This window comes from Chionomys nivalis, chromosome 13 (genome assembly GCF_950005125.1).
Source record: "Chionomys nivalis chromosome 13, mChiNiv1.1, whole genome shotgun sequence".
Lineage (NCBI taxonomy): Eukaryota > Metazoa > Chordata > Mammalia > Rodentia > Cricetidae > Chionomys > Chionomys nivalis.
Window position 1 is genome coordinate 8,765,450 of NC_080098.1, and position 13,836 is coordinate 8,779,285.

Genomic DNA, 13,836 nt, shown 5'->3' on the forward strand with positions numbered 1-13,836 from the left:
AATGGGTGGAGGATAAACTGTTGGTCTACTTGAGCCGTGTTACTAGCATGAAGAAGCATGATTAGCCTTTTTTCTTCTTTGCCCTTCCTCTGAAGTGAGAGTTTCTGAATGGACTAGTAAGAACTGCGGTACCGCATGGCCCTGAGGTCCTCTGTCATGAGGTGGGATGTGCTTTGAGAAAAGGTGCTGTGCTCCACGTTAGCCTCGCCCACTGAGCCAGTGCCTTCCTAGAAGTACTTCATGGTGTTGCATAATCTTGAGTGGGTTAAAGGTCCATCCAAAGACTACATACAGATCAATGGATGTTAATGTCATTGGTTCAGAGTCAGGAACAACCACTTGTGAGTTTCAGAGTTGTGACAAAGAAGAAATTCTTTCTCGCCTGTGAAAAGCTATAGTAATCCTCCTGCCCTTTAAAATCCACTGTGTGAGGTCCAATTTTCTTCACATATCACCTAATGCAACACACTGCAGCTTCATTGTGTAGGTATAATAAGTCTAGATCTGGGACTGGAGAGATGTCTCAGCCATTAAAGGCTAGGCTCACAAACCAAAAATAAGAGTCTAGATCTGTTTGATTAAAACAAGTCATTAAAGCCAGGTGTGTGGAGCATGCTTATAATCTCAGCGCTTGTGAGACAGAAATGGGGTGGGCATCATGAATTTGAGGCCATTCTTGAATGAATATATATAGTATATATAATTCCAGACTAACCTGTGCTACATATCAAGAACCTGTCTCAAAGAAACAAAGTCCAAAGTTGATGATAGGCTCGTCAGGTGAAAGTGCATGTTGCTGCATGGATCCACATGGTAGAAGGAAAGAATCTATATTTATGCAAAATAATTATAATAATAAGAAAAACAAAATCAAACAAGAACGAAAACCTTAATCATTAAAAAGAAGCTGTTAGTCTGCCATGGTGGTGCGTGTCTGTAATCTCAGCAGAAGCAGCTGGATCTCTGTTAGTTTGAGGATAGCTTGTTCTTTGTAGTAAGTTCCAGGCCAGTCAGGAATACATTATGAAGCTTTGTCTCAAAAACAACATCAAACCCCAACCAACTGAAAACACATGTATACAAACAAAATCCTCAAAGTAAAAGTACTATCAGTATTTTTAGGAAATAGTTTTGTTTTGAAAGAAATGTAACTTCTTCATAAAATGATAGCATGTAGTAGATTTACTATTGCTGAGCTATTGGTTGATAACTTTTCCCTTTTACTTTCTAGTGTGATACAAATCAGTAGATAAAACCCTCTGGAGCTGTCGTGTATGGGCTTACAAGAGTCAGATATGTACATCTTTTTTCAACTTTGTGTATATGGTTTCCAGTTGCAGCCTGAAATAAGTCATGATGCATAATACATAGTTTATATCACAGATATAAGCAAAAACTCTGTCAGGATTCCCATTTCCTAGGACCTGGTTATTAAATATTTTCTAGCACTCTACTAGGTTGAAATCCAGTAGGTTTAGATAATGTAAATACTGTAGGGTTGATGAGATGGCTCAGATGATGAAAGCAAACTGCCAATTTAATGGCCTGAGTCTGACCCCAGGGAACTACACGGTAAAGGAGAAAACCTGTTCTCTCACCTTCATATGCACACTGGAATACACAAAGTGGCACACACAGTGCATATACACATACTATGGCATGCACATATACACAAAATCACTCTAAATGTAATAAAATACTTGAAAAAAAAAACAAGAAAATGAGGTCGTTAGCAAGTTTTAAATATAAAGATGTCCCGAGACAAAATAGTTTGAGATTTAGCTGTGAGGAGAAGGGAACCTTTTGGCAGTAACACAGAGATAAATGGCTTTTTATAATTTTACAGTGTTGCCTTTTGTGCTGAGATTTTTAGAATAAATACTTTTTCTTTTTACCTTGAACTGTTCAACCTATGGTTTCATATAAGATGTTCTTTCTTCCAAAACCCAAGGCAGAGGATATTGGGATAGGCAGGCTGAAATTGCCTAGTAGGTTGTCTGTATCAGGTGTCACTTTGTGACCGAGGCTTAGATCGAGGCCTGACTTCACTTGTTGTTCAGGGCTGCACTGATCTTTCTTCTGTACCGTGACATTCGTGGCTGATGAGTGGAGCTAACTCTTTACTATCATCAGTCCACATAGTTCAGTGCTTGGCATATGGTTTCTCTTTTATGATTAAATTGTAACCTTTGGATTACTAGAGAACCGATTTGCTTTCTTAGAAAATGATGATGTAAGTAAACCATAATTATTTGTTATAAATCTAGTTGTTTTTTTTCCGAAGAGAGGTCTTTCTGTGTTCCCCAACCTGGCCACAAAATCATGATCCCCCTGCTTCAGCCTCCTGAGTGCCACCATTGCCACCTTGCAAACACAGCTTAAAATAGTTTTTAAAGTAATATATACTAGTAAAGTAGCTTGGGACTCATTGGTGTTTCTTAAAAATTGAGATCTCACATAGAGGCTTCTTTGAAAAATAACACCTTGAGGTTCTTCTATTACTCAAGATTCTCCCACAGTGTATTTTATTTTCAAGATCTTTAAGTGGTTTGAATAAGCCATAATGTGTAGTGAACCTAAGTAAAATGAAGTAAAGTTTCTAAAATTATTGTAGCAGGTTGAAATGGCAGGTTGATCACTAGGGATCTTAGTAGATTTCAAGTCCAGTTCAAAGCAAGTTTGTTTCGAATGCTCAGTAGGTAGGAGACACCTAAATTAACTCTTAGTTCAAAACCGATGGATGGCTCTTGTTCTCTCTTGATCCATTTTGGGAAGAGGGCAAGTGTTAGGAGGCTACACCAACCCTGAGACAGGAGACATTTCTGGAGCAGAGATACTTAAGGCTTGAAAGGTCCTGTAATTTCTTTGCTTTCTGGTGTACTCTGTGTGTGCGTGCATGTGTGTACGTGTGTATTTTGTGGTTATAGACTGTAAAAATTGCTTTTTCTTAAACTAATATTGAGACAGAATATCAGCTGGCATCTAAAATATTGAAAAAATTACCATATACAAAACATTTCATTTATGCAAAAGTAATTCACGTTTAAATTTCCTCCAGTTTCTCTTAAGAGTTAAAGAGGAAGAGTTTGTATTTTGGCCTGAAAAGGGCATCCCTGCTGGTAGCTTGAGTTGCATCGAGGTAGTTTAACTGCTTTAGAACTTTGTGCTCGGAACATTCTTAGCTGCCAAAGCATGGGCACCAAAAGTGAGGCGCATGGGTTCTTTAGTATCTGTCACATCAGAGAATGACAGTTCCAGGACGGTGACTACCTCCTAATGGTAAGTACCCCACGTGTTTGTCATTTCTAAGATTCAAGAGAAGTAGGCTGGTTGTGATAGCAAGTGGTACTCTTAAAAATAAACAGAAGCCATGCAAGCCCAGCTTTAATCCTCAATGATGGTCATTTTTTCAGGTTTCTGTAGCTGGATCAGGCACTGGAAGAGGCTCCCCAGCTGTGACTCTAGTACAGTTACCTTCAGGCCAAACTGTGCAGGTCCAGGGAGTAATTCAGACACCACATCCACCGGTTATTCAGTCACCACCAGTACAAACTCTGCAGGTTAGCTTCCTTGCTTGGCAACCTGTCTTTGACTTTCTGGAGCTTTAAAATTTCTTCTTTTATTTAATTCATTTATCATCATTTTTCTTTATTTTATTCTTTTGGAGATAAGGTCCCACATTGTAACTAAGGCTAGCTTTGAGCTCTTCTCCTCCTCCTCAGCCTTTCAAATCATGGGACTACAGGCACGTGCCACCACACTTGTCTCTTTTGTGTAACTTTACATTCAAGACATCTTCTTGGATATTTGGAAGATTTTCTTTTTATGTGTGGTACATTGTTGCTCTTAATTTACATGATGAATAATTGCTAGTTAAGCAATTTTATCTTTTAACTTCTTGTTTCCAGACTTATATTTATTTAGCAAAACTCTCTAATGGTATTTCTAGGGTTCTTGGAAGACATTGTACTAAACACAGTACTATGAGAACTATAGTTCTGGCTGGCTTCGAACTCACTGTGTAAGCCAGCAGACCTCCTGCCTCAGTCTCCTGAGTGCATCATTGCCCTTGGTCCAGAAATTTATTTTACATTAGGTGAATGCAACCCTTAGAAGTCAGGATGCTACTATTTATATATGTTGTGCTGGGACTTAAACTCCAGATCTTCATTCATGCTAAGCCCATGCTCTAGCATCTATTGTACTCAGTCTCAAAGCAGGGCTCCTCATCACTAGGGATTGCGATCAGATACATATTATACTACTTATTATTACCAGAATGATCCCAGGTCCTAAATTATTGAAAGTAATAGATGTAAATTATAATGTATGCACTTTATAGCATACTTATATACTGAACTGATTTCTGTTTCTTAGGTCACGTTGTTATTATTTCTTAAGTGTAGGAGTTATTTGAACGTAACTGGTGACAGACAAGCCTCAAGTCTGTGAGGAAAACAGACATGCATATATACTTAATTTTGCCTTTGCCTGCATGCCTCAGTGTAGTTTATCACAGAATGCCGTGACGACCACAGTACAATGATACGATAAATACGCATACTTCCTAAACTTGCTGTCTTTTCAGAATAGCCTGTCTATTCTTTGTTCTCAGGGTGTAAAATAATTCTATCATTGTCTTTAATTTTGTGACCTTTGATTCCAAGAATTTGTAATTTCTGATCCACATTATAAAGTAAGAACATTTTCCCTTGTTACTCCTTACATTATGGTTTATTGGAAGTGCAAGTTTTACCTGGCTGGTATTGGAAGGCAGCATTGCCTTGTATTCTGAGACTTCATTATTGCTGTTGTTTTTAGTGAATGATATTACTTGTCTTTGTAGAGATAAATGCTCGTAGATCTTACTTTTGAATTTCTGTGTTTTAAGTGACAATCATTCTGCCAGAACTTTAATTTTTTATTATTGTATATTAGTTACATGAATAGTGGTTTCATTCATTATATTTCATAATGTATTTTGTTCATATTCATGTCAACTTTTCTATTTCTTTCTCTTTTTTTCTGTTTTTTTGAGACAGGGTTTCTCTGTGTAGCCCTCTCTATCCTAGAACTTGGTCTGTAGATCAGGCTGGCCTCAAACTCACAGACATCTACCTGCTTCTGACTCCTGAATGTTGAGATTAAAGGCGTGTGTCACGAGTCATCTAATCTTTTCTAAGCTGGATAAAATAATGGCCACTACTGCACATGAGGGAAGTGCAACAGTTTTGGACAGCTATGTGAAATGTATTGCCAGTGTAAGATACATGATACATCACCATATAGGGCAACGTTTTTCCTCAATAAGTTATGCTCTTTGTGTGTGTTTTTGTGTATATATTGTATCCATGACCAGAAATGTCTTATTTGTGGATGAATATATATATATAAGTGTATACACAATACACACCTGTATATATGCATTGAAGACTATATATTCCTTCTATTAAAATCAGAAATGAATTTTTAATATATTTTTACTTGGCAAGCAATTTTTATCAATTTGCTCTGAACAACATTTTGTTCTGAAGTATATATATATATGTATATATATATATATATTGGCATGACTAGATGGCTAATTAAAATATATATTACTTTATGTCATTTTTTTTCATACTGGAAATACTTTAAATCTGCTAATTCTACACAAACTTGGAATTTTCAAGAGAAAAATATGCCGATACTCTTCTTCCTCCTTCTTGGCATTTTAGAGAAGATTTTTGAAGCTCAAACTGGCTTCAAACTCATTGTCTCTAAGGATGACCTTGAATTTCATATGCTCCTGTTTCTACCTTCAAATACTGGGTTTATGGTCATACACCACCACACCAGGTTTTATGTGGTGTTGGGGTTCAAACACATGGCTTCATGCATAATGGAAGCACTCTACACTAAGCCACATTCCCCCCAGACCCGCACTGTTCTTAACTGTATTCACCATGTTGTAGAGCAGGAACTACATGGTCTTGCTTTTGTTGTTGATATTTTTAGTTTTTCTGCACAACACATTCTCATGTGATCCTAACACAAAGTTTCATAAACTCATCTCTCCTAAACCGTAGACTTAAGAGACTAAATAAATTGACAGAAGACATGTTTAGAGATTCATTATTTTAGTTTTCTCATTTTCTTTAATTGTTATATCATTGTATTGTTGCCTGGCTTAAAAATGAAACCATGCTGAAAACTCTGATGCTTTTATTTTATCTGTCTCTCTGTCTCCCTATCTATCTGTCTCGCACCAGCCATCAGCCTATGTTTTATGTGGGTGTGTCTTTGGGTGCATTCCATAGTGTCTCCTTGGAGGCCACAGGACAACCAGTGGACATTTGTTCTCCCTGTGGGTCTTGAGGCTGAACTCAGGTTTTCAGGCTTAGAAGCAAGTGCTTTTATTCACTGAGCCCATCTTACTGGCCCTTTAAATAGAAGTTTATTTTGACTTCAGAATCTTTAACATAATCTTCATAATATAAATTCTTCTCTTCATAAGCCCAGTTTACTGACTTGTTTACTACATAAGTATTCATTCTTCTTTGGGCCTACCTAATCGCTGACTTTTATATTCATCTTACACCAGTGGTAATATGAAGAAAACACTAAACTGGGTAGTTTTTCCACCTCTGTTATGGTCTCACTCAGTGTTATCTGGACTTACAAAAACAATTCAGGTTTGGAGTTTTGGGTCTGAAGTGTTTGATGTTTTCCCTTTCCTGTGAACCCTCACTTGGTATGCCAGATATTCTTTCCATTGAATTTATGTAGTATTTACAATCTGTACCATTCTTTGTTTTCCTTTTCACACAAACACTAAGCTGAATTCTACCAGCAGACTCTTAATCACCATTTTTTTAATGAGGATGAAGATCATATATTTTATGATGGGTTTCAGAAAATCTTGTATTATAGGTAGCAACAATTGCAGAGACAGATGATTCTGCAGATTCAGAAGTAATCGATTCTCATAAACGTAGAGAAATTCTTTCACGAAGACCCTCATATAGGTGAGTTAACTAACTTTCCTCCTGCAATGTTTTTATCCCAATAGGTACAATAATTATAGAGAAAAACAACTATTATTTATAGCTTTCCTGTTTCCTGTTTCTTTTTATATCCTAATTGCTTATATTGTTAAATTATATTTTAGAAAAATACTGAATGAACTTTCCTCTGATGTGCCTGGTATTCCCAAGATTGAAGAAGAAAAATCAGAGGAAGAAGGAACACCACCTAACATTGCTACCATGGCAGTACCAACTAGCATATATCAGACTAGCACGGGGCAATACAGTATGTATGCTATCATCCATAGACACAGTGCTAGCTTTAAGTCTTCCCTAGTCACAGTGAAGCAGCGTGGGCTTGGGCATCTGAATGCTTTATTATATATCAGCTGTACAGTGTTAACAACTGTGTGCCATAGAATAAAAAGTGCATGTGAAAGGGAAAAACAGTAAGATGTTTGTACTGGCAGCTGAAAAGTAAAAGTCTTTGTTGCTAGATATGAAACATAAATGGTTAAAAGTTAAAGGGATGGTTTTCTATTTACATGTTTATATTCATCTCAAGTAAAAGTTTTAAAGTTCCTGTTTTTGTTGTCTTCATGTTATAAATGTCTGTATTTCATTGTTGTTGGCTTTTGTTGCCAATAGCTTACTACAGTTTATGGGAAAGAGGTAAATATGTTTTCTAAACTGTGTTTCAGATGTAATTTTGTTCTCATTACTCTGTTCATTTGTGCTGCAGTTTTTCTAAAAGTACAAAAAAGATTTAACTTTCAAACTATAGCAGTTGGATAGATCATTTTATTTGGACTTTACTTACTGGAAGCTCTAATAAACAGATATATTGGCATTTAGTCTTGTGCATTTTAATGGATTATTACTTCTGTGCTTTTTGTTCTAACTAAAGCACTAATTATTTTCCCATTTTCCCATGTCAAAGGACAATTGATAAACAAATTTGATAATGAAGTGTGGGACCTAGAAAACAAACTAAAGGAAAAGAAAGGAAGGCAGGGGAACTGCTGCTTGGGTACTTGGGGATTTGTGATGTTAAATACTGCGTCAAAATGCAAAGACTTTACATTTTCAGTTTTTCTTTTTAAAAAATACTAATACCCCCAAAGCTTCAAGGCTTGGCTATTAAAACATGTTATTATCTTCCTTTGTGTATGGAAAGCTCTTACGAAGCTGTTAGGGTTTGTTGTTGTTTGTTTCTTAGAATTTCTCCTGTGTTGATAGTTGTTTGCTATATTAAATTAAATCCCTTTGGTAGTTTTCGGTAGATTCCATCATGACACCTGTCCGAGATGGGTGTAAGTTATCCACACCCTGTACAGGATGCTAAATGCACATGTTCAAAATGGTTGTTAAGACAATTCCTATGACCTTTTGTTTCCATCTTTGTTTCTTTGGTCCACTGGGACGGTGTAGTGAATGTTTCAGGACCGAAAACCAGAGCTTGTCAGCTTTTGTGCCTCTGTACAATTCCAGGTTCCAGGAGGGCAGAGCTCCTTAGCCCTTGGTCCCTGGACAGCTGGACAGGCCTGGGAGGCTAGAACCTCCTGAGTCCCAGCCTTGAGCAACTTTGCCCATTTTCCCAGTGGGCTGTTCACATTATTGTTTTCTGTTTGTGCTATGACAGGGAAAGGTTGGTAATCACTGCTGAAAGAATGTTAAGACTTCTTAAAGTTTTAGGGATGAGCTAAGAGGCTGTAATCTTGGCATTTCTCTGGCAAAGCCTGATGCTACATAGAACTTATCATGGCAGCAGTGATCTAGCTACAGGGAGTAGGGAAGTTGATGCTGTGGGTTAATTTCCTTAGATCATCACTACAAAATGTGACACAGTGAAATCAAAACTAACATAACGTTGAAGCTCGAGAGAGTGTGCTGAAGGATGCTGGCGGCTGCATTAGTTCTCTCGAAGTTCCGGTCGAGAGGCACCTCAGATTTTAGTCTTTGAGGTGGGAGTAAGTTCAGTGGTCAAACCATGGGGCTTGTGTGAAGACAAAAGAAAAGAATAGGTCAAACTGGGGAGAAAAAGGCGAACAAACACTGGGATGAGACAAAGAAGTGTAGATTAGCTGGAGAGTCTCCATGCTCCTTAAACCCTCCTGGAAGGAGCTTCTGAGCCATGACTCCTAGCTCCTGGCACCAGCTTCCACACTGGGCATGTAAGCTCACTGTTTGTAAGACGCAGGGCTGGGGGATGAATCAGGAGGTCCAGGGAAAACTAAACGGCTACTTGGTTTGTTTGTTTGTCCCACAAGAATAATTTCTATACGTCAATTAGAGAATATTTATACCTTTATATACATATAAAATCCATTGTAATTAATCATATTTCTTAGTAAGTAAAGCTGTGAGTTTTGATGTTTTTATGTTATATATAAATATTTAAGAATATAAATAGTTGTTAGCATTCTTTGGCTTTTGGAATAGTTTGACTAGAATTTCTGAATATTTTTCTATGCATTGTTTTGATTCACCCTCATAGTCTTAATTGTGATATGAGTACTCAAACTGAGGAAATAAAAATATATTTACTTAATTTCTCCCATGTATAAATAGTTACGTTAAAATTATTCTGTGTATCTGTGTATATGTGTGCACATGTGTATGCAGGTACACTTGCCTACACATGCAAGTATAAAAACTAGAGACTGACATGGAATGTCTTTTTGTACAACTTCTTCACCTTGTGTTTTGAGTCACGGTCTCATCTGGGGCTCACCATTTTGTCAAAACTTTCTGGCCAGTGAGCCCCTGGAACTCACTCATCACAGTGACTGTTGAAGTGACGTATGTGCAGCACCGTGCCCAGCTTTCCCACGAGTGCTGGGAACTCAGCGCCTCTGTCTACACAGCAAGTGCTTTTCCCACTGAGCCATCTCCCTAGCCCAAAACCGTATTTTTAATAGTTGAAAGATGTTTGTTAGAAATTGATCTTATTGTTTTAGTTCCTAGGGATCCCTCTCAGACCTTGTACATCTTAGACAAGTGCTCTATCACTGAGCTGCATTCTTAGCTTCTGTTTACTGTTTATCCCCAAAATAATTATTTTCACCAGGAACAGGAAAATAGGCAGACTTTAGAAATAGAACTTAAAAAAATTTAAACTTTAAACAGGGAAAGATTTATTGTTTCAGCACCAAATAAATAGCTACCCCTGCAGACACTCTGCCAGGAATACAGATCCTGGTCTAATGGAGGAAGGCAGGGGTGTGGTGTGTGTGAGACCTGGGCTCTGCTCTCCAGAACAAGGTCAATTGGTTTGGAAAAGCTGTTCTACCTCAGGGGAAAATCCTGAGATAAGATGGCATTGGAGAAAGTGTTAGCAAAAAATGTTACTTGCTGCATAAAACATTTAAAATATACAGTGAATTCATAAAAACAAAAGTGAAAAGAAAATTAAATGTCTTAAATTTAATTGGAATTTAAAAAATATTTATTTTATATGTATGGGTGGTTTTGCATTAATGTATGTCTGTTCACCATGTGTACCCCTGGTGAGCGAGAAGGCCAGAAGAGAGCCTCAGATCCTCTGGGACTGGAGTTTCAGACAGTTATGAGTTGCCATGTGGATGCTAAGAGTCAAACCTGGGTCTTCTGTAAGAGGACCCAAGTGCTCTTAACCACTGAGCCATCTCTCCAGCCCCAAATGATTGTTTTTAATGCATTTTCTTCTCTGAGGAAAAATTAAACCCATACTCTGGTACACCGAACCTCTTCCTTTTGCAGTGAAAGTCTGTCACCAAGACTTCACACTATTCTTTCTAGATGTCCCATTCTTTTCTCTTCTACTATATTTTACTAAGAACCTATGACTCATCTTTTCTGGATATGCAAGGTAAGTGGGTCAAACCAAAATCCACCTAAAAGAGAAGTATTTATATTTTGAACTGCTTAAAGAATCCAAAATTAAAATGTTTATTAGCTTATATTAATTATATTTAATATTGAGTAATTATATATAGTGATGAGTTTTATTATGACATTTTGTACATGTACATATATATCATAAGATTTGGAACCTTAGGATGCTCATATGAATTAACCCTTTTCTTATAAAGGCAATTGGTTTGCACATTCTAAAGAAACTCTACTTGTATATTCTTAGCTGTGACATTGCTTACATCCTCCCAAGTTACTTTCAAAATGATTTATGTAGTTAATGTCATGTATGTGTGTGTTTTTGATCTTTGTGTTGCTCTTCTCATGGTAACTGATTTATATTTTCTTGTTACCCTGGCTTTTGAGAGACACAATCTATTGTCTCTCTCTCTTTATTTCCTCTCCTTCTGTACCCATACCCAGTTCCAGCACTGAGCATCAAACCAAGGCCTTGTGCTTCATGCATTCTTCTCTGCCACTGGCCCACTCCTGCTATCCATGCCGGATATGGGGCACGCCTTTAATCCCAGCACTCGGAGGCAGAAATAGGTGGATCTCTGTGAGTTTGAGGCCAGCCTGGTCTACATAGTGAGTTACAGGATGGCTAGGGCTCTGTAGTGAGACCCTGTCTCAAAAGGCCACTTCTTTCTTTTTTCTTTTCCTTTTCCTTTTCTTTTCCTTTCCTTTCCTTTCCCTCCCTCCCTCCCTCCCTCCCTCCCTCCCTCCCTCCCTCCCTCCCTCCCTCCCTCCCTCTGTTCCTTTTTTGGTAGTGGAGCTAGGCATGGTGGCACAGCATAAGCATGCCTTGAATCCCAGCACTTAAGAGGCAGAAATGTTTGTGGATCTCTGAGTTTGAGGCCAGCCTGACCTATATAGTTTCAGGACAGTCAGAGCTACACAGAAAAATACTGTATCAAAGAAAACAAAAACAAAAATCCAAACAAAACAAAGAAAAAAATTAAAGTTGTGAGATTTCAGTTTTGATTCTTCCAATTGCAGTTTGAAATTAGAGTAGTTTTGAATTACATCTACTTAAATATTTACATGCTTATGCATTTGAATTACTTCTATGCACAAGTTTAGAATAAAAAGATACATGAATCAAGTGAAGAGAACTCAGATTTTATTTTAAGTTGAGTGAATTCTGATGATTTGCTCAGAAACTTTTCCAATTGTTTACATTTTTTCCTTTTGAGACAGAGTCTCACTAGCTATGTAGCTCTAGTTGGAACTCAGTATGTAAACCAGGCTGGCCTAATAGAGGTCTGCCTGATCCTCTGCTTCCCAAGTGCACTACCATGCTTGGCCAGGTTTCTACTCTTTAAATTCATCTTTTCTGTCTTTATCAATTATATAGGACTGAAAATTTGCTTTTTGGGCTTTGGGATATGCAACTCCGTTGGTAGAGTGCTTGCCAATTGTGCATGAAGCTCTGGTTATATCTCCAGTATGGCCTGGAACTACAAGCAACTGTATATTCCACTGATCTGAGCACTTGGGAAGTGGAGGCAGGAGGCTCAGAAATCCAAGGTCATCATCAGCTGCTTATTAAGTTCAAGGCCAGGCTGAGACGTGAGACCTTCTTCATCTCATAAATAATGTTATTCCTCCTTTAATAATAATAATCACTGTCATAGAAAGTTAAGAGTGCTAATAAGCAATGGAAGTAACAGATTTCTGTCATAGTTTTGTGTCCCAGAAATGTTTGGGGTTTATTTATTTGGACAAGCAGATAAGTTTTATCATCCTATCTGGTATTGCCCATGGTGTGTGGTAAATTGTGGGAAACCAGACTGGGGTTAATATTTACTTAAAACTAAATCTCTGACTACACGAGAATGCATATTAAAGATATTTGTATAACCATCTAAAATTAACTTGTAGATACATACTTAGTAAATAAATAAGTTGTATTTCATCTTCGTTTTGTTCTGGTGATACAAGTCTTCAGCAAAAGCTGGCCTCAAACTCTGGATTCTTCTGCCTCATCCTCCGGAGTGCTGACAGCATAGGCAATCCAAACTGTTTTTAAATTAAGGTCATTGTGTTCAACATTCAGCCAGTAGATACTGGATGGCCTTGTGTTATGGGTTATAAAAAGTTTAGCAAAAAAAATGTTTATGTTGTTAGCAATTAAAACAGTAGTCGCTTATCCTATCCCTTTACTACTGTGAACTGAGAGCATAGTATCAAGTTCAGTCAGCTAACAATGAAAATGTATAGTTCAGGTGATTATAATGTCAATTTTAATTAAATTTAACAAAACTTTAAAATGTTATTCTATATAATGTTATTAAGGATATAATAAGAAAATAAGTATGGTCTAAATTTAGAAGATACTTTTTCATTTGCTTGAATCTCAGTCCACATTCATGAACCTACTGGACTATGTTTTTTTTTTTTAACAGATATGTATATGTAAGAGAAAGAAGCTTTATGCCTTTGTTGTATGAGTTACTTCAGGAAAACATTAAAAGGCTAGATCTGTGTTGGAGAGATGATGCCTCTGGGAATACTTACAGCTTTTTTTTTGTTGTTTTTTTTTTGTTTTTTTGTTTTTTTGTTTTTTTGAGACAGGGGTTTCTCTATGGTTTTGGAACCTGTCCTGGAACTATCTCTTGTAGACCAGGCTGGTCTCGAACTCACAGAGATCTGCCTGCCTCTGCCTCCCGAGTGCTGGGATTAAAGGCGTGCGCCACCACCGCCCGGCTACTTACAGCTTTTTCAAAGAACTGGACTCAGCTTCTAGCCCCCATCTCGGTCAGCTTACACCTGCCTGTAGCTCTACCTTCAGCCGATCTGACACCCTCATCTGGCACCTGAGGGAACACACACACACACACACACAAATAATAAAATAAAAATGTAAAAGGCTGGGTTCTCAGAGTAAAATGACTGGGAGATACAAAGGTATTTTATTTTCATGATTGCTAGT

The 13,836-nt window shown here is 37.5% G+C and overlaps 1 protein-coding gene across 7 annotated transcripts in view; it reads left to right on the forward strand.

Moving 5' to 3' along the window:
* The window catches only part of Crem (cAMP responsive element modulator), an 80,576-nt gene that overhangs the window by 44,500 nt on the left and 22,240 nt on the right, over positions 1 to 13,836 (forward strand). For 4 of the 7 annotated variants that reach the window (XM_057787327.1, XM_057787325.1, XM_057787323.1 and 1 more), the window contains 2 exons: positions 6,913 to 7,007; positions 7,151 to 7,293. The exons of 1 other annotated variant lie outside the window; for it this stretch is intronic. In XM_057787327.1, the coding sequence (XP_057643310.1) occupies positions 6,913 to 7,007; positions 7,151 to 7,293 (238 nt within the window). Of the gene's footprint in view, positions 1 to 3,413; positions 3,561 to 6,912; positions 7,008 to 7,150; positions 7,294 to 13,836 lie in introns of those variants that run through there. 2 more of the 7 variants (XM_057787322.1, XM_057787336.1) reach the window with 2 other exon arrangements.